Raw genomic sequence first — 23,763 nt, forward strand, 5'->3', positions numbered from 1 at the left:
TTTCTTTTTTTGCTTTGTTAATTTGAATTTTTAAATTTATTTAAAAGGGACAGTCTAGACAAAATTTACCTTGATTCAGATAGGGAATGCAGTTTTAAACAACTTTCCAATTTACTTTCACCATCAAATTTTCTTTGTTCTGTTGGTATTCTTTGTTGAAAGCTAAACCTAGGAAGACTTGTATGCTAATTTCTAAGCCCTTGAAGGTCACCTCTTATCTCAGTGCATTTTGACAGTTTTACACTGCTAGACAGGGCTAGTTCATGTGTGCCATATAGATAAACATTGTGCTCACTCCTGTGGAATTATTTATGAGTCAGCACTGATTGGCTAAAATGCAAGTCTGCCGAAAAAACTGAAATAAGGGGGCAGTCTGCAGAGGGTTAGATACAAGGAAATCACAGAGGTAAAAATTATATTAATATAACCGTGCTGGTTATGCAAAACTGAAAAATAGGTAATAAACCGATTATCTTTCTTTTTAAACAAAATGTTGAGCTCTATATGGTTTCTATATTACCTTATCTTTTAAGACATTACTTATCTACAGTAATAAACTACATAACATTTAATTCAATATGTAAATATATTATTAGTCTGGTTATAAATTATCTGGCTCAAAATAACTTTGTCTTTTGTTGTTTCACGATAGTGTACTTAAAGCTGTTATTATTTTTTTCAGATTCTTTTGTGTTTGCTGTGACAGTAACTGATGAAGACATTGGATCAAATGCAGAACTGCATTACTCATTAAAAGGAAGGAACTCTGATAAGTTTGTCATTGATCCATCACGAGGAGCTATAAGCACTTTGGAACACATAGAAGGTGCTTCTGAAATCACCTTCTCTGTCCATGTTAAAGATGGTGGACCAAATTCTAAATCTGACTCAACCACAGTTACAGTTAGATTTGCTAGCAAAGCTGACTTCCCACATATACGAGCTGAACAAAAATCTTTTACATTTCCAGAAAATCAAGAGGTGGGCACACATGTATCAACACTCTTTGGATTATCATCAAGAGGAGGTTCTTTGTCTTTCTACATTGCAAGTGGTAATTTTGGCAACACATTCCATATTGATGAACTTAATGGACAACTTTACATAAAAAATCCTCTAGATTTTGAAACTACATCTAAGTATGTACTGTGGATTGAGGCTAGAGATATGGGCTTTCCTCCATTTTCCTCCTATGAGAAATTAGAAATAAATGTTTTAGATGTCAATGATAATTTACCACACTTTAAGCAAGATCCTTTTATAGCTGAAGTGATGGAAAATTTGTCACCACGTAAAATACTTACAGTCTCAGCCAAGGATACGGATAGTGGCTTCAATGGACAGGTGGATTATTCTATTGTAGATGGAAATAAAGATAATTTTTTTAGTATAAATAGAGGTACTGGAGAAATAAGAAGCACCAGGCAACTGGATAGAGAGAAAATTTCTCAGCATACCTTATTGATTAAAGCTTCTGACAAAGGGTCTCCTTCACTAACCTCAACAGTGAGAATCATAATTTATGTTTTGGATGATAACGACAATGCTCCAAGATTTTCTCAAATATTTAGTGCCACAGTTCCAGAGAATGCAGCTATGGGTTATACTGTTACACAAGTAACTACATCAGATGAGGATTCTGGTGTAAATGCTGTCAGTAGATACACAATAGCTGACACTAGCCTTCCTTTTGTAATAAATCTAAATACTGGAGTTATTACAGTAAGCAGACCACTAAATAGAGAAGATAGTGATCGGTATATTGTACGAGTCTCTGCACATGACTCAGGATGGACAGTGAGCACAGATGTGACAGTATTTGTGTCTGATGTAAATGATAACGCTCCAAGATTTAGTAAACCATCATATTATCTAGACTACCCAGAAACAGCTGAAGCTGGATCTAAAGTTACCCAAGTTTTTGCTACTGACCCAGATGAGGGACTGAATGGTCAAGTGTATTATTTTATTAAGTCTCAGTCTGAATTCTTCAGAATTAACTCTTCCACAGGAGAAATTTTCAACAAACAGCATTTGAAGTATCAGAACCCTAGTTTGTCAGGCAACATTAACATTAACAGACATAGTTTTATTGTTAGTGCTTCAGACCGAGGTAGTCCCCCTATTATGAGTGAAACTACAGTCTCAATAAATATTGTTGACAGTAATGACAATGCACCAAAGTTTCTGTTAAGTAAATATTTCACACCAGTTGCCAAAAATGCAAAAGTTGGTACCAAACTAATAAAAGTTACAGCAGTTGATGAAAAAGATTATGGGCTTAATTCTCAAATAGAATATTCTCTTTCTGCTGAGAATGTGCAAGGAAAGTTTCAGATAGACAAAGAAACAGGCTGGATCACAGTATTATCTTCTTTAATGATGGATTTAAATAAAAACTTTATTATAAAAGTAACAGCAAAGGACAAAGGTAACCCACCACTATCATCACAAGCTATAGTTAATATAACAGTGACAGAAGAAAACTACCATACACCAGAATTCTCTCAAAGCCATATAAGCATAACTGTCCCTGAAAGCCTTGCACTGGGAAGCATTTTTAGAACAGTGTCTGCAAGAGATAAGGATATATCTATGAATGGAATCATCACATATAACATATCATCAGGGAATGAAGCAAGCCTCTTTGCAATTAACTCTTCTACAGGTGCATTATCATTATCAAGAAACTTGGACTATGAACAATGCCAAAAACATGAATTCACTGTTAGTGCTGTTGATGGTGGATGGGTGGCTAAGACAGGCTACTGTGTTGTTACTGTTCATGTTAATGATATTAATGATAATCCTCCAATATTCAGTGCAGAAGAATATTTTCCTAGTGTTATGGAAAATGCTCCAAGTGGAACAACTGTCATACGTCTGAATGCAACCGATGCAGATTCTGCTCCAAATGCTGTAATTGCATATTCAATACAGTCATCAGATAGTGACCTTTTTGTGATTGATCCAAACACGGGCATTATCACTACCCAAGGCTTTCTTGATTTCGAAACAAAACAAAATTATCATCTTACTATAAAAGGTTTCAATGTGCCTGATGAAGAACGCTGTAGTTTTGTCACAGTAACTATAAATTTAGAGGGAACAAATGAATATGTACCTCGATTTGTGTCAAAAATTTATTATTTTGAAGTCTCTGAGGCTGCCTCCAAAGGCACTGTTGTTGGGGAAGTATTTGCTAGTGATCGGGACTTAGGTGTTGATGGAGAAGTACATTATTTAATTTTTGGTAGTAGTAGGAAAAAAGGTTTCCAGATTGACAAAAGAACAGGAAAGGTGTATGTATCAGGAATTTTAGACAGAGAAAAGGAAGAAAGAATTTCGCTAAAAATTCTAGCTAAAACTATGGCAGCATTCGAGGTGCTGATATTGATGAAGTAAATGTAAACATCACCATTCTTGATGCCAATGACCCCCCTATTTTCAGCTTAAATGTATACAATGTCCAGATCAGTGAAGGTGTGTCCCCTGGTACACATGTTACTTTTGTAAGTGCCTTTGATTCTGATTCTGTTCCTAGCTGGAATAGGTTTTCCTACTTTATTGGTGCCGGGAATGACAAAGGTGCATTTTCTATAAACCCACACACAGGACAGGTTACTGTTACCACAGAATTAGATAGAGAAACAACACCAATTTATAACCTTACAGTGTTAGCCATTGACTCTGGAACACCCTCTGCAACAGGAACAGCTTCTTTGCTTGTATCATTAGAAGATATCAATGACAATGGACCTACACTTTCAACCATACAAGGAGAAGTAAAAGAAAATCACAGAGCTGGCACTCATGTTATGACATTGCAATCTTCAGATCTGGACCTCCCCCCAAATCAAGGACCTTTTACTTATTATCTTCTCAGCACTGGACCTGCAACTAGTTATTTCAGCCTCAGTCCTGGAGGTATTCTATCAACTACAAGAGAAATTGACAGAGAACAAATTAGTGAGTTTTTCTTATCAGTTGTTACAAGAGACTCCGGTTATCCACAGATGTCTTCCACAGGAACAGTTCATGTTACAGTTATAGATCAAAATGACAACCCATCTGAACCAAGAACAGTTGAAATTTTTGTACATTATTATGGAAATCTTTTTCCAGGAGGAAATCTTGGTAGTGTTAAACCCCAAGATCCAGATGTGTTGGATAGTTTTCATTGTTCTCTTACTTCAGGTGTTACTAATCTGTTTAGTATACCAGCAGATAGTTGTGATTTGAATTCGCAATCAAGATCTGCTGATGGGACATTTGACCTTACTGTTCACAGCAGTGATGGTTTACATGGTGCAGTAGTGAACAATGTCAGAGTCTTCTTTACAGGATTCAATAATGTAACAATTGACAACAGTGTTCTACTGAGAATAAACATTCCAAATGTTAAAGACTTTTTAACTAATCATTATCTTCACTTCTTGCGCATTGCTAGTTCCCAGCTTACAGGACTTGGAACAGCAGTACAAATTTTTGGAGCATTCGAGGAAAATAACCGTACTTTTGTTATGACTGCTGTTAAAAGAAGTAACAACCAGTATGTGAACCCTAGTGGAGTGGGTACTTTTTTTGAAAGCATTAAAGAAATTTTATTTCGACAAAGTGGAGTGTGGATAGAATCAGTGGATCATGATTCATGTGCACATAATCCTTGTAATAATGGTGCGAGCTGTATAAAAAGAATCGCAGTGAGTCCAACAATAAAAATTCTTGAAAGCATACCTGTAATTATTGTAGCCAATGAGCCACTTAAGACGTTTATGTGCAAATGCATGCCAGGATATGATGGTAACCTATGTGAAAATGACATTGATGAATGTCTTCCATTTCCATGTCATAATGGTGGAACCTGTCACAACTTGGTGGGAGGATTTTCCTGCAGCTGCCCAGAGGGTTTTACTGGGATTGCATGTGAACGGGATGTTAATGAGTGCCTTTCCAACCCCTGTAAAAATAGTGCCGTTTGCCAGAATTTCCCAGGAGGTTTCAACTGCATTTGTAAAGCTGGTTCAACAGGTATGAATTCTGTTTATGTAGCTATGATGAATGCTGTCCAGGGTTATATATATATATATAGATAATGAAATGTAATTACCTAAGCTATTATATAAGGTCATTTGGAAATTTAATCAGTTAAAATGAATCTATTATAAAACATGTTTTGTCTTAATTTATTTAAATGGTATAGCAAGACCCACATCTCCCCCCCCCCCCCCAAAAAAAAGAAAGAAATATATATATATAAGTAAATAAAATAATTAGTTAAATGCTCCACATTAAATTGCTCTGGAAGTTATGTACCCTTAGCTGGAATGTATTGACCCATAGCTTTTGAACATTCTAATGATTATTCTTTTGGGATGTTACACTAAACTTTTTTAATGACATTTTGTATAATTTGTTTGGAATAATCATGTTCTTGTTTTTCTGTTACAAGAGTATTCTATAAATAAACACACACACACACACACACACACATATATATATATATATATATATATATATATATATATATATATATATATATATATATATATATATATATTTATTTATTTATTTAATATCCTCCGTCCTTTAATTTCTGGTTATTTTAAAAAATTTGTTAGCAGATGCATGTCATTCACAAATCACAGCTACTTTAATTAAACCATTCCCTGTCCAATTCATGATTCAGTTTGAATGGCTTTAAGTTTCTCAACAAATGTAATTGTAATTTTTAAAGGCACATTAGAATATACGTAACATTTGTTGTAATATAATTATGATAACTGGAACATAAATTTACTTTTACTGATGGATATCTAAGTTTTTGGAAAATTTAAAACCAGTATCTAATTCTAAATTTAAGCTGAAACAAAAAACATTTTTCTACTATAATTGAAAACATGTTTCTCTCTCTTAAAGGGACAGTAAAGTCAAAATTAAACTTTCATGATTCGGATAAAGCATGTAATTTTAAACAACTTTCCAATCTACTTCTGTATTTATTGAAGAGTAAAACTAGGTAGGCTCATAAGAACTCAGGAGTGTGCACGTGTCTATGGCAGCAGTGTTTTGCAACATTGTGTAACAAAGCTACAAATAATGTTGCAAAACACTTCTGCCATAGAGTACTAAAGACACGTGCACACTCCTGAGCTCTTATGAACCTACCTAGTTTTACTCATCAATAAAAATAAGTAAATTAAAGGGACATTAAACCCAAAAATTGCTTTCATGATTCAGATAGAGAATACAATTTTAAACAACGTTCCAATTTACTTATATTATCTAATTTGCTTAGTTCTTTAGATATCCTTTGTTGAAGAAATAGCAGTGCACATGGGTGAGCCAATCACACGAGGCATCTATGTGCAGCCACCCATCAGCAGCTACTGAGCCTATCTAGATATGCTTTCCAGAAAAGTATATCAAAAGAATGAAGCAAATTAGATAATAGAAGTAAATTGGAATGTTGTTTAAAATTGTATGTTCTATCTGAATCACGAAAGAAAAATGTTGGGTTTAATGTCCCTTTAAGCAAATTTGATAACAGAAGTAAATTGGAAAGTTATTTAAAATTTCGTAATTTAATATAATGTTTTTTCTAATTTAAAATGTTTAAAAATGTAGAGCTAGATTACAAGTGGAGCGGTATTTTGTCTTTTTGCTATAGCAAACACTCAGCTAGGATTGCACTAGCCGGGTTGCGCTGGAATTACAAGTTGAAAGTAAACTCTTTTTTTTCTAGTGGTAATCCAAATCGTGCTTAAAGTTGAAATTCCAAAATCGTGATCATGTTTTCATATTCCCCTATAGAAGTCAATGGAGAAAAAAAGTGGGAAAAAAACCTTAACACACTCTTGCGCGAACACTATAGCATTTTCGCAATTGCGCTAACCTGAGATGAAAATATGAATATTTAATATTCCAATGTTCTTAACATAACGGAATATGTTATATTTATTCATAATTAAATATGTCTGCACATATCTGGGGGTTTTTTTTAACAAATATATATTTATACATATATATATATATATATATATATATATATATATATATATATATATATATATATATGTATATATTTAGATGATTATATATAGGTACAGATATAAACAGATATATATAGGAATATATATTTATAAATACATAGAACATATTCTGCTATGTGCAGATCATTGGAATGTGAAATATTTACAGTAAATACATAGTTAAACATTTCTATATACATAAAAAATACATCTTTAGCAATGTATCTGTATGTATCTCTATGATAAAGTACTTTGGCGGCTTTTTTTCTAACACCCAAGATCTCATATCTTTGAGCCCTTATAACTTTTTTGTGCAATATTTTTTTAAATTTTTTTTTTTTTTAGATGGTATTATTATGAGTGTAACTGTACTTTGTAATGTATTTTTGATGTGTTTTGTGCAACGTTTTAGTTTCGGAAAGCAGTTAACTTACAGCTCTGAGATAGCGGTAAGGATTGAAGCGTAAATCTTGATTTTGCTCAACTTGTTTTATCAGCGCAATTAAAACTGCTTGTGAAAACACGATATCGCTTGCACAAAAACATTTGTTCCTCATTTGTAATCTAGCCCATAATGTGTTAATTTTGTATGGCTTTATTGAAAAGTTTTAATGTGTGAATAGATTCAACTTGATTTTCTTTTCTATGCACACATTCTAGGTAATAAATGCAAATATTCTGATTTACAAACTGCTATTTGTTTCCTCAATTGTAGGTAAATTGTGTGAATCTGCTATTAATTATTGTGAATGCAACCCTTGTTTTAATGGTGGATCTTGCCAAAGTGGTGTGGATGGTTACTACTGCCATTGCCCATTTGGTGAGTATGATGGACACGGCATAATCTAATTTTGTACCTTACTGTAAATATACCAACATTTACAAAATATAGTTCTTGGTAAAATATTTACTTTGATATTTAACAGAAAACATTTTCAGTAGTTTTATTTTTAAACAATTGATAGCTGCTCCTGACTTTATATCATTCTCTTTAAAGTAACATGGGATAGCAAAATAGACAAATTCATGCTTATTGAAAGAAAATATAGTGGGGCAAAAAAGTATTTAGTCAGCCACCAATTGTGCAAGTGCTCCCACTTAAGAAGATGAGAGAGGCCTGCAATTTTCATCATAGGTATACCTCAACTATGAGAGACAAAATGTGGAAACAAATCCAGACAATCACATTGTCTGATTTGGAATGAATTTATTTGCATATTATGGTGGAAAAAAAGTATTTGGTCACCTTAAAACAAGCAAGATTTCTGGCTCTCACAGACCCGTATCTTCTTCTTTAAGAGGCTCCTCTGTCCTCCACTCATTACCTGTATTAATGGCACCTGTTTGAACATGTTATCAGTATAAAAGACACCTGTCCACAACCTCAAACAGTCACACTCCAAACTCCACTATGATGAAGACCAAAGAGCTGTCGAAGGACACCAGAAACAAAATTGTAGACCTGCACCAGGCTGGGAAGACTGAATCTACAATAGGCAAGCAGCTTGGTGTGAAGAAATCAACTGTGGGAGCAGTAATTAGAAAATGGAAGACATACAAGACCACTGATAATTTCCCTCGATCTGGGGCTCCACGCAAGATCTCACCCTGTGGGGTCAAAATTATCACAAGAACGGTGTGCAAACATCCCAGAACCACACGGGGGGACCTAGTGAATGACCTGCAGAGAGCTGTGACCAACGTAACACAGGCTACCATCAGTAACACAATACGCCGCCAGGGACTCAGATCCTGCAGTGCTAGACGTGTCCCCCTGCTTAAGCCAGTACATGTCCGTGCCGTCTGAAGTATGCCAGAGAGCATTTGGATGATCCAGAAGTGGATTGGGAGAATGTCATATGGTCAGATGAAACCAAAGTAGAATTGTTTGGTAGAAACACAACTCGTTGTGTTTGGAGGAGAGAGAATGCTGAGTTGCAACCAAAGAACACCATACCTACTATGAAGCATGGGGGTGGCAACATCATGCTTTGGGGCTGTTTCTCTGCAAAGGGAACAGGACGACTGATCCTTGTACATGAAAGAATGAATGGGGCCATGTATCGTGAGATTTTGAGTGCAAACCTCCTTCCATCAGCAAGGGCATTGAAGATGAAATGTGTCTGGGTCTTTCAGCATGACAATGATTCCAAACACACCACCCGGGCAATGAAGGAGTGGCTTTGTAAGAAGCATTTCAAGGTCCTGGAGTGGCCTAGCCAATCTCCAGATCTCAACCCCATAGAAAACCTTTGGAGGGAGTTGAAAGTCCGTGTTGTCCAGCAACAGCCCCAAAACATCACTGCTCTAGAGGAGATCTGCATGCAGGAATGGGCCAACATACCAGCAACAGTGTGTGACAACCTTGTGAAGACTTACAGAAAACGTTTGACCTCTGTCATTGCCAACAAAGGATATATAACAAAGTATTGAGATGAACTTTTGATATTGACCAAATACTTATTTTCCACCATAATTTGCAAATAAATTCTTTCCAAATCAGACAATGTGATTGTCTGGATTTGTTTCCACATTTTGTCTCTCATAGTTGAGGTATACCTATGATGAAAATTACAGGCCTCTCTCATCTTCTTAAGTGGGAGAATTTGCACAATTGGTGGCTGACTAAATACTTTTTTGTCCCACTGTAGATGGAGAAACTCTGGGTAAAATATATAGATGAGCAGCTTTGATAGTTTTTAAAATTCACTAATCCAACATGCAGTGTAAATTAAATACACACACCAATGAGATAACTGTTGAAGTGATAGAGTCTCCTCTTTCAAATGATTGTTCTCATGACACTATTGCTTTAAATGTCTAATAAAAATAAGTACATTTATAAAATACAAAATTGTGTATATGTTTAATAAATGAACCTCTTCCCACCAAAATTAAACCAGCACATGGGTTCACTCACTTGAAAGAGGACCCACTAATTAGTCAGATGTTTAAGATATACAGAATATCAGCAGAAAAAATATTTTAAACATAGTGACTGGTCCTGATTATTTTACCTCTACTGTCAGTTGTTAGGGGCCTCAAGAACTATATTTTACAGAAATGCAATATACAGTTTGCCTTTGTAATAGAGAGGAACATTTCAGCACCAATCCCTGTATTTAACAGACAGAAAAGTAATTGGGTGGAATTACACAGCTTATTATGTTTTATGATCCTCTTTGATACTGGAATATTTACTTTTTATTTAGAGTATACAAAGAGTTGTAAAGTATAGAAAAACGTTGAAAAACCCTTAGTTTTTAAAATGAAAAATACATTTAAAATACTTTAAGAAGTAAGATGATCTTTAAAAAAATATATTATTTTCTAGACCTATTCCAGTTTAAAAAACAAACAAAAAAAACTCCAATATATGGCTGATATGTTTTAATACATTTTGATTACTAAAACATTTGAGCATAACTCAGAAGTACAACACATTACGACATCTCATTGTTTCTGTATCACCTTTGTTTTATCTCAAGTTTAATTGTCAATAATAAGTTGAGTTTGGAAGCAATGTGTTTGCAAAGTGCCAGTAGGTTTGACTGTTGGAAAGAAAACAGCTGAGAAGGTTAAAGAAAGATGTCTTTAAGTAATTAGGGCTATGGCTTTGTGCATTTTGGAAGAGTTGCTCAGTTAAATCACTTGTTTCCATTCCCTTTGAAAGCCAAAGATATATTCTCCCGGCAAGTCAGTTACCTCATACTGTTACTGTGTGTTTTCTAGTTTTTCCATGAGCATTTAGCCTCATCTATCAATTCTGTGATCTTGGAAGAATGATAAAAGTCAGTTAATTGGTTGTTGTGTAGCTGTATTTAAGGTTACAGATAGTGAATACATTAGAAAAACACTCAGTAAAAGAGAAATAGTTTATCCATACCTTTGAACACCATAAGAGTTCCGTCTTGGAAAACAGTGCTTACAATTAAGGATGGGCAAATGTTTCAATACATTCATTAAAACGAATTCATTTTGGCCACATTTGTTTGTTTGTAATGTTCACAGTTAGGGATGGGCACATTTTTCATGCACATTCATTAAAAATAACAAATGTTGGTCACATTTGTTCCTTCTAAGCAAACATTAAATGACCGCCCAACATTTAACATTCATTTTTGCGGCAAAAAAAGTTTGAAAATTTTAACATATGATTGTTAAAGGGCCATAAAACAGGTTGAGATCTGTGCATATACTAAAAGGGCTAATTAATTAAAAATAGCCTGCATAAAAAAAAATTGTTTAAAAATTGCTGGCAAGTATTTTATAATAATTTTCAAAAATAAGCAAAAATGAATTACATAGCTAAGCTACCTTGAGCAGCCAACTCCACCCACCCTTATCCGTGTTTAGACGTGGGCATTGTATTTTAACTGAGCTCACAGCTTCTAGGCATGCTCCAGCAGATAATCCCTATGCATTTTTGTATTCTACCAAAAACAACAATGGATATAGCTACAGCCATAAAAGGAATTGTTTGGGGGGAGTTAGAGCTTTACAATTCAGAAACTAAAAAGAAAGGGTTAATGGCGAGGCACTGCAGTATAAATTTGCAAGTACAGTAATTAAAGTACATTATCTCAACTTGTTTTATGTCCCTTTAACTGTAACATTCAAATATTCAAAAATCAATCGTGAATGTTGATTCCCTTATATTTCAGTATAAATATTAAAATGTTACATTCAATTTTTAAAAGTTTACATTAAATATAGGAAAATATTAGAAATGCCAGAATTATTGTCACGTTCATTCCACAATTTGAATGTCAAAATTTCAATATTTGGCTACCCCTTCTCAGACATGCTGGGCTAGTTTTTTCAGTAATGATAAAAATAAATCTTTCGCCCACCGCAGAGATATGAATCACACAGTGGACTCACATATTTTCTGCAGTACTGATTTAAAACAGTATTATCATGTAGAGATGGTAATTGTATATATGAAATAAAATCAAACAGTTACGAAGAATAAGGTCCCTAAATTAAAACAAATATGTGGTTTTGATTGTATTTGTAATCCAATCTGGCAATGTTTGTTTACTGATGTGTTATGAGGTGGCATATTTCTGTAGAGTTGCTGCTTCTGTCAGAGAGGGTGATGGGGTACTCACCAAGTACACAGAGATGGTAGAAGGGGTAGATGTTCCCCCCACACCTTTATACACAAGATAAGGTTCTATTGTAATTAATAGGTCACATATCCTTCTAGATTCAAGTTAGTTAAAGGGACAGTATACACTCATTTTCATATAACTGCATGTAATAGACACTACTATAAAGAATAAGATGCACAGATACTGATATAAAAATCCAGTATAAAACTGTTTAAAAACTTACTTAGAAGCTGACAGTTTGGCTCTGTTGAAAAGGTAGCTGGAAAGCCCACTGCAAGTGGCAAATAAGACACTCCCCCCTCCCCCTTCTTTTGCATATGAAAAGACCCTTTACACAAACAGGAGCAAGCTGGAGAAGGTAGCTGATGGTATTCACATAAAACTTTAGGGCTTGGTTAGGAGTCTGAAAATCAGAGCAATGTTATTTAAAAATAAGCAAAACTATACATTTATTAAAAAAAAAAAACTTTATGGGCTATATAAATAGATCATCTACAAAACATTTATGCAAAGAAAAAATTAGTGTATAATGTCCCTTTAATGTTAAAATTACAATATCATAAACCAACATCAGGTTTAGAGTAATAAAACAAAAGGGTACTCATTGTATCATAGTCAAAACTTAATTTATACACTTGTCAGACCTTACATTTGAAAAATAGCCACCTTTATCACATGATGGTAAAAGATTATAAATAGCTAGCCCACTAGACAACAACTTTAGAAAAGTAAAATGGAGTTAGCAAGTAAAATGTGCTACCATTCCTACCAAATATAAACAAACAGGCTCACCTCTCATTATATGGAGTAGAGACTTTTCAAATGATTAGTTAAAAATACAAATGATGTAACTTTCCAAATACTTTGTTTAAACTGTAAATATATATTACATTGGTCTACATTAATACAATTATGATTAAGAATTTTTTTTATTACATTTTCCCTCAGCTAGATTCCTACCACATTAAGCAATGTACTCTGAATTACAAGGATTCTTATACAAAATGTCCCTTTTGTTTTAGAACTTTTATACACAATATGCTTTTGATTGTCATACCATCTATTAAATTATGAATTTGTTATAATCACATTCAATAATGCACACACTATATAGGCTAATTAATTGCTATGTCTACCACTATTTTTGGCTAAACATAATTTGCCATGATGTGCCACTGGTTGAATTAGGATTTCTTCCACATACTTTTTGTGACTGGATAAGGAAATCATTGCTGCATCAAAGGTGCTATCTACATCAATGATTCCCAAACGTTTTCTTGGCATTGCTCCCTTGGTTCCATAAACTCACCATCAGCACTTCCCCCCACACACCTTACTCTGTAATAATATTATTCAGAATAGCAGGGTATGACCCTTTAATGAAGATAATAACACAATATGGTTTAAAAGAGTAAGAATTAATTTTTAAAAAATATTCATCATTTAAATTAAACTTTTTAAATTTAATTATTTGAAAATGTATTATCTTGAACTTTGCGATACTTCTTAGATCATTTTGCCTGAGCTGAGTGCTTTAGCTTATTGGTCCCCTAGTGAGAAAGTGGTTTTGCTTTAAGTATCTAGGCTAAATCACAGCACATTTAAATCATCAGGACTGGAGGGGCCGCTATCCTCTCTTTGTCTACTAGCACTCTCCTAAAGTAATCCCAGTTACCCTTCTACCTCTCATGCCTATTAGCATCCCCCCTCCCCAAAGGAAATTACCACCCCCTTTGGGAACCACTGATCTGCATCATTGTGTAGCATATGGATTCAAATACTGAATTAGATTATTGACAATTTTGAAGAAAAATTATCTAGATGTATTTTTGATGGTAAAATTGGAATCTATTCTTTAAAAAACAACTTTTCTTTAAATGCAGAGCTTTACTAAAGACATTTATGTATGTGTTCCGGTTGCTGCTCCTTTACATTCACAGTGAATAATAAAGTACAAGCATTAATAGGCATGATAAAACAGGCATCCTGATGAAAGCAGCACAGTTTGGACACTTCCTGCTGAGGTTAACTGCCTGAGTCCCTGAAATTAACTGTCTGTGAGTACTGCTGAGTACCCAGGGCTGTGAGATTTGAGGGGACATGGGATGTGTACCCAGTCTGGTTTGAAAGTGTTATATATATATATACGTTGATTGGAGTAGCCGTGTTAGTCCAGAGAATTAGATATCAAAATAACAAGAGTATTGCATTGAGCAATGATACTTTTTTTATTGGACTAATTATACATTTATAAGTTGACAAGCTTTCGGAAGAGTTCCTTCCTTTATCAAGTCTAAAGCAATACTGACCAATATTGGTCAGTATTGCTTTAGACTTGATAAAGGAAGGAACTCTTCCGAAAGCTTGTCAACTTATAAATGTATAATTAGTCCAATAAAAAAAGTATCATTGCTCAATGCAATACTCTTGTTATATATATATATATATATATATATATATATATATATATATATATATATAATATTATTATTTTGACACAGATTGTATTTATATGTTGAATATAGTATGCTATTATTTTTGTACAATAATACTGGTGATAGTACTGATATCTTTGAAATTTACAAGGAAAAATCCAGATGACTTTGCTTTTAAATGTTGGCCAGATTATTTGATACTCTTCACTAAAATTTATAGGACCAGGAATTAAGATTTAATAGGACTGTATAAAAAGGTAAGCCAATTCCCCCAACTTGTGTGTATCATTAAAATCTCTTTTTTTGTGTGTGTGGAAAATAAGTAAAAGAAACGGTGCTAAACAAGTTCAAATGAGAAATGAAGCTGCTTCATATTTCTGGCTTAGAATCCATTCCCGTGGTTTAGATGTGAAACTAGGCTTAGGAAACCAGAAGGAATAGAGACACTGGATGATTAATGAAGTGTAGGAGCAGCATTCAGCTCACATGCAAAGGAAGAAAAACATTAACAAATACCTGTCTAGTGAGGCCATCTATTTTACGTTGTTATGTATTCTTTACCTATCTCTAGCAATTTAACTGTTTTCATACCTATTCATTTTACATCAGAAACAGTGATTATGTTAAACTCCAGAAGGAGATTATAGATAATTTTAATTAAAATTCCAGGAAACTTAAAACAACAGGTTTTTTTAATTATAGGGATATTATATTCATATTTTTCTTCCATACACGTGAAAAAATAACAACTAAACTTGTAGATCTGTTTTGCATGAAAAAGATGAAAAAAAAGCTGCTTGCCCAAAACTAATACTGCTGTATTTATGATCACTGGACAGTTAAGACAACACTCACATCTTTTAAAATACAGTCTTTTATATTGAAAAAGAAAGTACATTCTAAATGAAGAAGTATGTTCAGACGTTGACACCTTACTGACTATTGGGTTGATTCTAATCCTTCCTATTCCTCATGATGCATATTTTTCAAGTTCTGAGTGATCACAATCGAAGCGATAGCACCATTTCCATATGGGTAAAAGTCCAGATCGTATCCAAGCTGATAGTGGGGAAATCACTCAAAAGATGCATGGACAGCAATAGCTTAGGTGATCGCAATTCTCTTGACCCACGGGTTTTGCACTTTACTTTGGCAATAAAATAGACACAACACACAAAGGATATTGATAATATGCACAGCTGGACTTTTGACATGTTTGACATTATTCCAAGAAGATTTGGAATCATTCTATTACATTGCGCATGTGCAATACTTCCTGAAACGCCACAGATGGACTCAGATATTAGATATATATATATATCAACATTTGGTCTTGATTCATTAAACCTATATTCAGCGCTACTGTATAGTCCCTCAGAAGAAATTTACATATGCATATGTATTTAATAGATAGTTTTGTGATATCCTGTACAGCTAACGAGATATGCAGAAAATGCGAGAAAATCACAAACACAACTTCGAGAAATGGTGCTTATCAATCACGCTCTTAATATCTTTGTACAGTACACTATTATTGTCCTTAGGAACAAAGTATTTACCATTCAGTCTTGTTTTATAAAACTCTGTTCTTCTTAGCGTTAGAGAAATGCAGCAAAGAGACACTCTGTTCTGTACAGTGTGAGAGAGGTTTGGAAATCATGGTTTATATAGTGAGTTCTGCAATTTTGGACTATTTTTAAAACCTTTTCACTTAGCGGTTTTGATTTACACTGTGAAAACTGTTAAAATCCCGTTATAGGAAATGAGATGAGTTGTGGCCTCTTTATTCTTTTTGAAATGAATATCCTACACTGTTCTTCTTGATTTTAGACAGAAATCTTACAAAAACTGAAAACAAGGTTTTATTATTGAATTAAAAAAAATGGAAAAAAACATAATTGATCAAACAAGCATATACAAATATCATTGATATTGTTTAAGTTATTATAAACACCACTATATCCAATTGCTAAACACAGACACATTAATCACTTTAAAAAAATTGCTATTTCAGTGATCAACATCCATTATCAGTAGTTCCAAATGGCGTTGTGGGAAAATGGAGATTAAGGGGTTGATTTTTCAAAGGTTTAGCAAGCCTTTCGACCCCATACGACTGCAGGTTCTCACAAGAGAATCTGCACGCCGTATTTAACAAGCAGCGGTCATCAGAATGCTGCTTTCCTAACCTTTCGCAACCTATAAAGTGGAAAATTTCAATTTCCCGGGTATAGTCCGACCAGGGAGATTGACAGCTCCTGCCGCACGTGAGCGCAATTAGCGCTTGTGTGCAATGCTGAATTCCCCCAGGGTAATTCAGCCCGCCAGAGATGAGCTGCGGCTGACAGTGGTCCGTTCTTGTTTTCCAAAATCTGAAGAACCCCCCCTTTGAAATTTTGGAATCAACCCCTATGTGGTTGGAAATAGAGTCTAAATTGTTTGTAATGATATTGTGATACTTTCATATTGATTTTTCAAAGGTTTAGCAAGCCTTTCGACCCCATACGACTGCAGGTTCTCACAAGAGAATCTGCACGCCGTATTTAACAAGCAGCGGTCATCAGAATGCTGCTTTCCTAACCTTTCGCAACCTATAAAGTGGAAAATTTAAATTTCCCGGGTATAGTCCGACCAGGGAGATTGACAGCTCCTGCCGCACGTGAGCGCAATTAGCGCTTGTGTGCAATTCTGAATTCCCCCAGGGTAATTCAGCCCGCCAGAGATGAGCTGCGGCTGACAGTGGTCCGTTCTTGTTTTCCAAAATCTGAAGAACCCCCCCTTCGAAATTTTGGAATCAACCCCTATGTGGTTGGAAATAGAGTCTAAATTGTTTGTAATGATATTGTGATACTTTCATATAATTAATTGTAAAGTTTTTTCTGAATTAATTCTTGGGATATACAGTTTTTTTGAAGGGAGTACAATGGGGTAGATTCCAACCTTACAATGATTCATTTTAAATAATCTCTCTCTCTTTTTTTCAATGCAGTATTCCTATCTAGTCTTCTCTAAAGCCATTGAATCACTCATCACCTTGGTCTGGTCAAATTACATTACTAAGTACTGCAAATCCCAAATTACCCATTTCCAGCATTGAAATAGGGCAACAACAAATCCTGAATAACTTTTTTGAAGTTTTTTTTTATGCAAAATACACAAGAATAATCACCTTTCCCTCCGTGCAAAAAAAAAAGAAAAAAAAGAAAAAGTGTAACTGACATGTCATTAGAAATTTAGAGATTTGTTTCTCTCTGTATCATCTGTGCTGGTGGACTTATATATTATATATTCATTTTGAAAATAGCCATTGAATACATTAAACATAAAACGTTTAATGGGGGGGGGGGGGGGGATAGTTAAACAAATGATAAATGCCAACCAACAACAGTAGTTTAATTTAATGTCTAATTAAAAAGAGTTTATAACACAGTACTGGAAATACAAAATTAAATTATGCATCTACAGGGTTTTCTATGGTAATATATAATAAATAGCATTTTTTTTTCTTTCACAAGGTGTCTTTGGAAAACACTGTGAATTAAATAGTTACGGCTTTGAAGAATTATCCTACATGGAGTTCCCAAGCTTGGATCCTAATAATAACTATATTTATATAAAGTTTTCTACAATCAAAACAAATGCCTTACTCCTATATAATTATGACAACCAGACTGGAGAAACAGCAGAGTTTCTTGCATTGGAAATAGTTGAAGAGAGAATGAGATTTTCTTACAATCTTGGCAGCGGAACATACAGACTGACAGCAATGAAGAAGGTGTCTGATGGACAGTTCCATACCGTGATTGCACGCAGAGCTGGAATGGTAAAGGATATTCTCTAAAGATCTCTCTTACCAACTCCTTTCATAAATACTTGTTATCACTTTAATACTCTTTTATATGTATTTCCAAGAGTTTAAAAAAATAAGTGGTTACTTATTAAGGCACTAGGGTGTTACAGCTATTTCTGCTTTAAACTTTGTTTTATTATCAATTTCATTATCCAGCCCTTGAAAGCCTTAAACATGCCAAGATCGTAGAATCTATCTATTTTAGCTAAGATTGATTAATCAGTTTGGTTATTCAAAACCCTAACCTGTTTATGGACTTCAAGAACTGTAGTTGGTATATAAATAACTCACATTGTAATATAATACATTTGCATTGTATTTTTTTCAAACAAATTACCTACATCTTCTTCATATTCACATTCTAAAGGTAGAAGATAGCTTTGAAGTAAATATGAAAATGTATATGATTTAGGGTTGAACATAGTCAATGACATATCTTTAATAGTTAAAAAAAATAAATAAAAAAAATAAAAAATATATATATATATATTCAGTATGTGCATATATGTATGTATGTATGTATATATATATATATATATATATATATATATATATATATATATATATATATATACACAGTATATATACATCTTCTGGGGTGCTCTTAGAAAAATATACACAATAGTCTCACCATTTAAGAGGCACTCTCTGATTAAAGTCCATAATATTTATTCATAGACTATGAAGAAATATTATGGACTTTAATTGTAGAGTGCCTTTGAAATGGTGAGACTATTATGTGTATATATATATATATATATATATATATATATATATATATATTAACAAATATTGAGCTAAATCATAATTGAGCCACTGTTTATATTGACCCTGCTGCTATCAATTGGGGTTCGGGTGAGAACAAAGTTAGTCACGCCTACATTCTTAAACTTGTCACTATTATATGTGGCAGGTTGCAATGTATAAGCAAACCCTTTTTTTGTTACACTTGTCTTGACTTGACCTGGCCCTCCAACAAATGATTGCTTCTATTATTATGACCCATATGTTTGACCCATCTCACCAACCACAACTATTACTAACTCAAAACCCAGCTCCCAGCTGCAACTGTCTCTAACTACAAACCAGTTCACATTGTGATAAACTCTTAATGTGTTGGTAAATCCTAGCATTTGGGAAACACTAGGATTTACCATTGGAACAAATAAAGGGGACTTTAATTCATAAAGTATAAAATACTTCATTCTAAAAGCTCCTTTATTTGTTTGCAGCATTCATTGCACTGAACTGCTAAGGCAGCCCATGGCAGAACGCTATTAGGCTGAGAGGTGACGTTTCCACCTCTTAGCAAATTTCCCCAACAATTAAAATATCCCTCTAACACCCAAAGTAACTTTCAAAATGATCCCCACCCATCTGTACTCCCCAACACCCGAAGAACCTTTTCTAAAAGATCCCTACCATGCACATTATGAACCCCTAATATTAACCCTCAGTACACACCTCCAACACCTTAATGACTCCCTCCTACTGCTAGGGAGGGATTTTCTAGGTAGGCTGGGGCATGCTTATTAAGAGCTATCTGACAACTAGGAATATGTTGATTTTCCAAAGGATTTTTATTGCCTGCTTTCCCTTTAAATTAAATTCAATTGTTGATAAAATCTTTCATTTTATATCTATTGTACTGCATTTCAACCACTATTGATTTCTGAGGCAGATGATATTTAATATATGATATCCTGAAGCTTTACACATATGAATATTTTTATTGGGTTTACAGGCTGCATCACTTACTGTTGACACTTGTTCAGAAGACCGTGAGCCAGGCTATTGCACCGTCAGTAATGCTGCCGTTTCATCTGATTGGTAAATCTTTATTTATTTCAGAATAAAAATGTAAATTAAAGGGCCATAATTTTAAACAGATTTGTAAATGAGTTAAATGTATTCTAGCCTTTGTTAAACCAAAATATTGATAAACTTAGCTTTGTTTTAGTGCATATTAATACACTTAATTTAGATTTTATATGCTAATATATGGATCTGCATGCTGTTTGTTGCTATTGCTCGACAAACCCAGAAGCCAGGGAGCCACTGGTTCCTAGAAGTTTACCCCTGGCTCCTAACTTTTGTGTTATTTTCCATACATCTATATACAAATACCACTGTCTGGCTTCTTAATGTATGTATGGCTCCTAAATATTCTTACTGGCTCCTAAATTTTTAACAGATTTGTCAACCCCTAAATAAGTGTTTTAAACTTGTGGCTAATTAACGGCTAGATTACGAGTTTTGCGGTATGAGTGAAAAAGCTGCGTTAAGGTTCTTTTTCACTACCACTGTAACGCAACGTAATTACCGCAGCTTTCAAAAAGTCCTTTTTCAATGGGACTTCCATAGCGCCGGTATTACGAGTCTGCCTGGGAGGCCAAAAAGTGAGCGGTACAGCCAATACCGTCAAGATCCATACCGTAAACTGAAAGTCAGTAGTTATGGGTTTTACGCTACAAAGCTGTACCATAAAATTCATAACTAAAGTGCTAAAAAGTACACTAACACCCATAAACTACCTATTAACCCCTAAACCAAAGCCCTCCCGCATCGCAAACACTAAAATAAAATTATTAACCCCTAATCTGCCGCTCCGGAAATCGCTGCCACTATAATAAACATATTAACCCCTAAACCGCCGCACTCCTGCATAGCAAACACTAGTTAAATATTATTAACCCCTAATCTGCCGCCCCTAACATCGCCGCCACCTACCTACATTTATTAACCCCTAATCTGCTGCCCCAACGTCACCGCCACTGTACTAAATTTATTAACCCCTAAACCTAAGTCTAATCCTAACACCCCCTAACTTAAATATAATTAAAATAAATCTAAATAAAAACTACTATCATTACCTAAATACTTCCTATTTAAAACTAAATACTTACATGTACAATAAACCCTAAGCTAGCTACAATATAACTAATAGTTACATTGTAGCTAGCTTAGGGTTTATTTTTATTTTACAGGCAAGTTTGTATTTATTTTAACTAGGTAGAATAGTTACAAAATAGTTATTAACTATTTACTAACTACCTAGCTAAAATAAATAAAAATGTACCTGTAAAATAAAACCTAACCTGAGTTACACTAACACCTAACCTTACACTACAATTAAATCAATTACCTAAATTAAATACAATTACCTAAATTACAACCCCCCCACTAAATTACACAAAATAAAAAAAAGAAATTATCAGATACTTAAACTAATTACACCTAATCTAATAGCCCTATCAAAATAACCCCCCCTCAAAAAAAACCAACAACAACCTAGCCTACAATAAACTACCAATAGCCCTTAAAAGGGCCTTTTGCGGGGCATTGTCCCAAAGAAATCAGCTCTTTTACCTGTAAAAAAAAATACAAACAACCCCCCAACAGTAAAACCCACCACCCACCCAACCAACCCCCAAATAAAATCCTAACTAAAAAAACCTAAGCTCCCCATTGCCCTGAAAAGGGCATTTGGATGGGTATTGCCCTTAAAAGGGCATTTAGCTCTTTTTCAAGTGTCCAAACCCCTAATCTAAAAATAAAACTCACCCAATAAACCCTTAAAAAAGCCTAACACTAACCCCCGAAGATCCACTTACAGTTTTTTAAGACCCGAATTCCATCCTCAATGAAGCAGCAGAAGTCTTCATCGAAGCCGGCAGAAGTCTTCATCCAAGCGGCCAAAGTCTTCATCCAAGCCCGCAGAAGTCTTCATCCAGACGGCATCTTCTATCTTCATCCATCCGGCGTGGAGCGGCTCCATCTTCAAAACATCCGGCGCGGAGCATCCTCTTCAATGAAGTCTTCCTGCAGAATGAAGGTTCCTTTACGTGATGTCATCCAAGATGGCGTCCCTTGAATTCCTATTGGCTTATAGAATTCTATCAGCCAATCAAAATTAAAGGTGAAAAAATCCTATTGGCTGATGCAATCAGCCAATAGGATTGAGCTTTAATCCTATTGGCTGATCCAATCAGCCAATAGGATTGAGCTTGCATTCTATTGGCTGATTGGAACAGCCAATAGAATGCAAGCTCAATCCTATTCGCTGATTGGATCAGCCAATAGGATTGAAGCTCAATCCTATTGGCAGATTGCATCAGCCAATAGGATTTTTTCACCTTTAATTCCAAATTGGCTGATAGAATTCTATCAGCCAATTGGAATTTAAGGGATGCCATCTTGGATGACGTCACTTAAAGGAACCTTCATTCTGCAAGAAGACTTCGAATGAAGAGGATGCTCCACGTCGGATGTCTTGAAGATGAAGCCGCTCCGCGCCGGATGGATGAAGATGGAAGATGCCGTTTGGATGAAGACTTCTGTGGCCTTGAATGAAGACTTTGGCCGCTTGGATGAAGACTTCTGCCGGCTTCGATGAAGACTTCTGCCGGTTCGTTGAGGATGGATGTTGGGTCTTTAAAAACTGTAAGTGGATCTTCGGGGGTTATTGTTAGGCTTTTTTAAGGGTTTATTGGGTGGGTTTTATTTTTAGATTCGGGGTTTGGGCACTTGAAGGGCAATGCCCATCCAAATGCCCTTTTCAGGGCAATGGGGAGCTTAGGTTTTTTAGTTAGGATTTTATTTGTGGGATTGGTTGTGTGGGTGGTGGGTTTTACTGTTGGGGGGTTGTTTGTATTTGTTCTTACAGGCAAAAGAGCTGATATCTTTGGGGCAATGCCTTTTAAGGGCTATTGGTAGTTTATTGTAGGCTAGGTTTTTTTTTTATTTTGGGGGGGCTTTTATTATTTTGATAGTGCTATTAGATTAGGTGTAATTAGTTTAAATATCTGATAATTTCTTTATTATTTTGTGTAATTTAGTGTTTTTTTTAATTTAGGTAATTGTATTTAATTCAGGTAATTGATTTAATTGTAGTGTAAGGTTCGGTGTTAGTGTAACTCAGGTTAGGTTTTATTTTACAGGTAAATTTGTATTTATTTTAGCTAGGTAGTTAGTAAATAGTTAATAACTATTTAGTAACTATTCTACCTAGTTAAAATAAATACAAACTTGCCTGTAAAATAAAAATAAACCCTAATCTAGCTACAATGTAACTATTAGTTATATTGTAGCTAGCTTAGGGTTTATTTTACAGGTAAGTATTTTAAATAGGAATTATTTAGTTATTAATAGTAGGTTTTATTTAGATTTATTTTAATTATATTTAAGTTAGGGGGTGTTAGGGTTAGGTTTAGGGGTTAATAAATTTAGTATAGTGGCAGCGACGTTGGGGGCGGCAGATTAGGGGTTAATACACGTAGGTAGGTGGCACCGATGTTAGGGCGGGCAGATTAGGGGTTAATAATATTTAA

At 34.5% G+C, this 23,763-nt stretch overlaps 1 protein-coding gene across 1 annotated transcript in view; it reads left to right on the top strand.

The window, feature by feature from the left end:
* Window positions 1-23,763, top strand: part of FAT4 (FAT atypical cadherin 4) — a 337,983-nt gene that overhangs the window by 276,580 nt on the left and 37,640 nt on the right. Inside the window, 5 exon segments of the mRNA XM_053703634.1 lie at window positions 683-3,361; window positions 3,364-5,031; window positions 7,747-7,851; window positions 18,099-18,406; window positions 20,178-20,263. Of these exon segments, the coding sequence (XP_053559609.1) occupies window positions 683-3,361; window positions 3,364-5,031; window positions 7,747-7,851; window positions 18,099-18,406; window positions 20,178-20,263 (4,846 nt within the window).

This window comes from Bombina bombina, chromosome 2 (assembly GCF_027579735.1).
Source record: "Bombina bombina isolate aBomBom1 chromosome 2, aBomBom1.pri, whole genome shotgun sequence".
NCBI classification, from domain to species: Eukaryota; Metazoa; Chordata; class Amphibia; order Anura; family Bombinatoridae; genus Bombina; species Bombina bombina.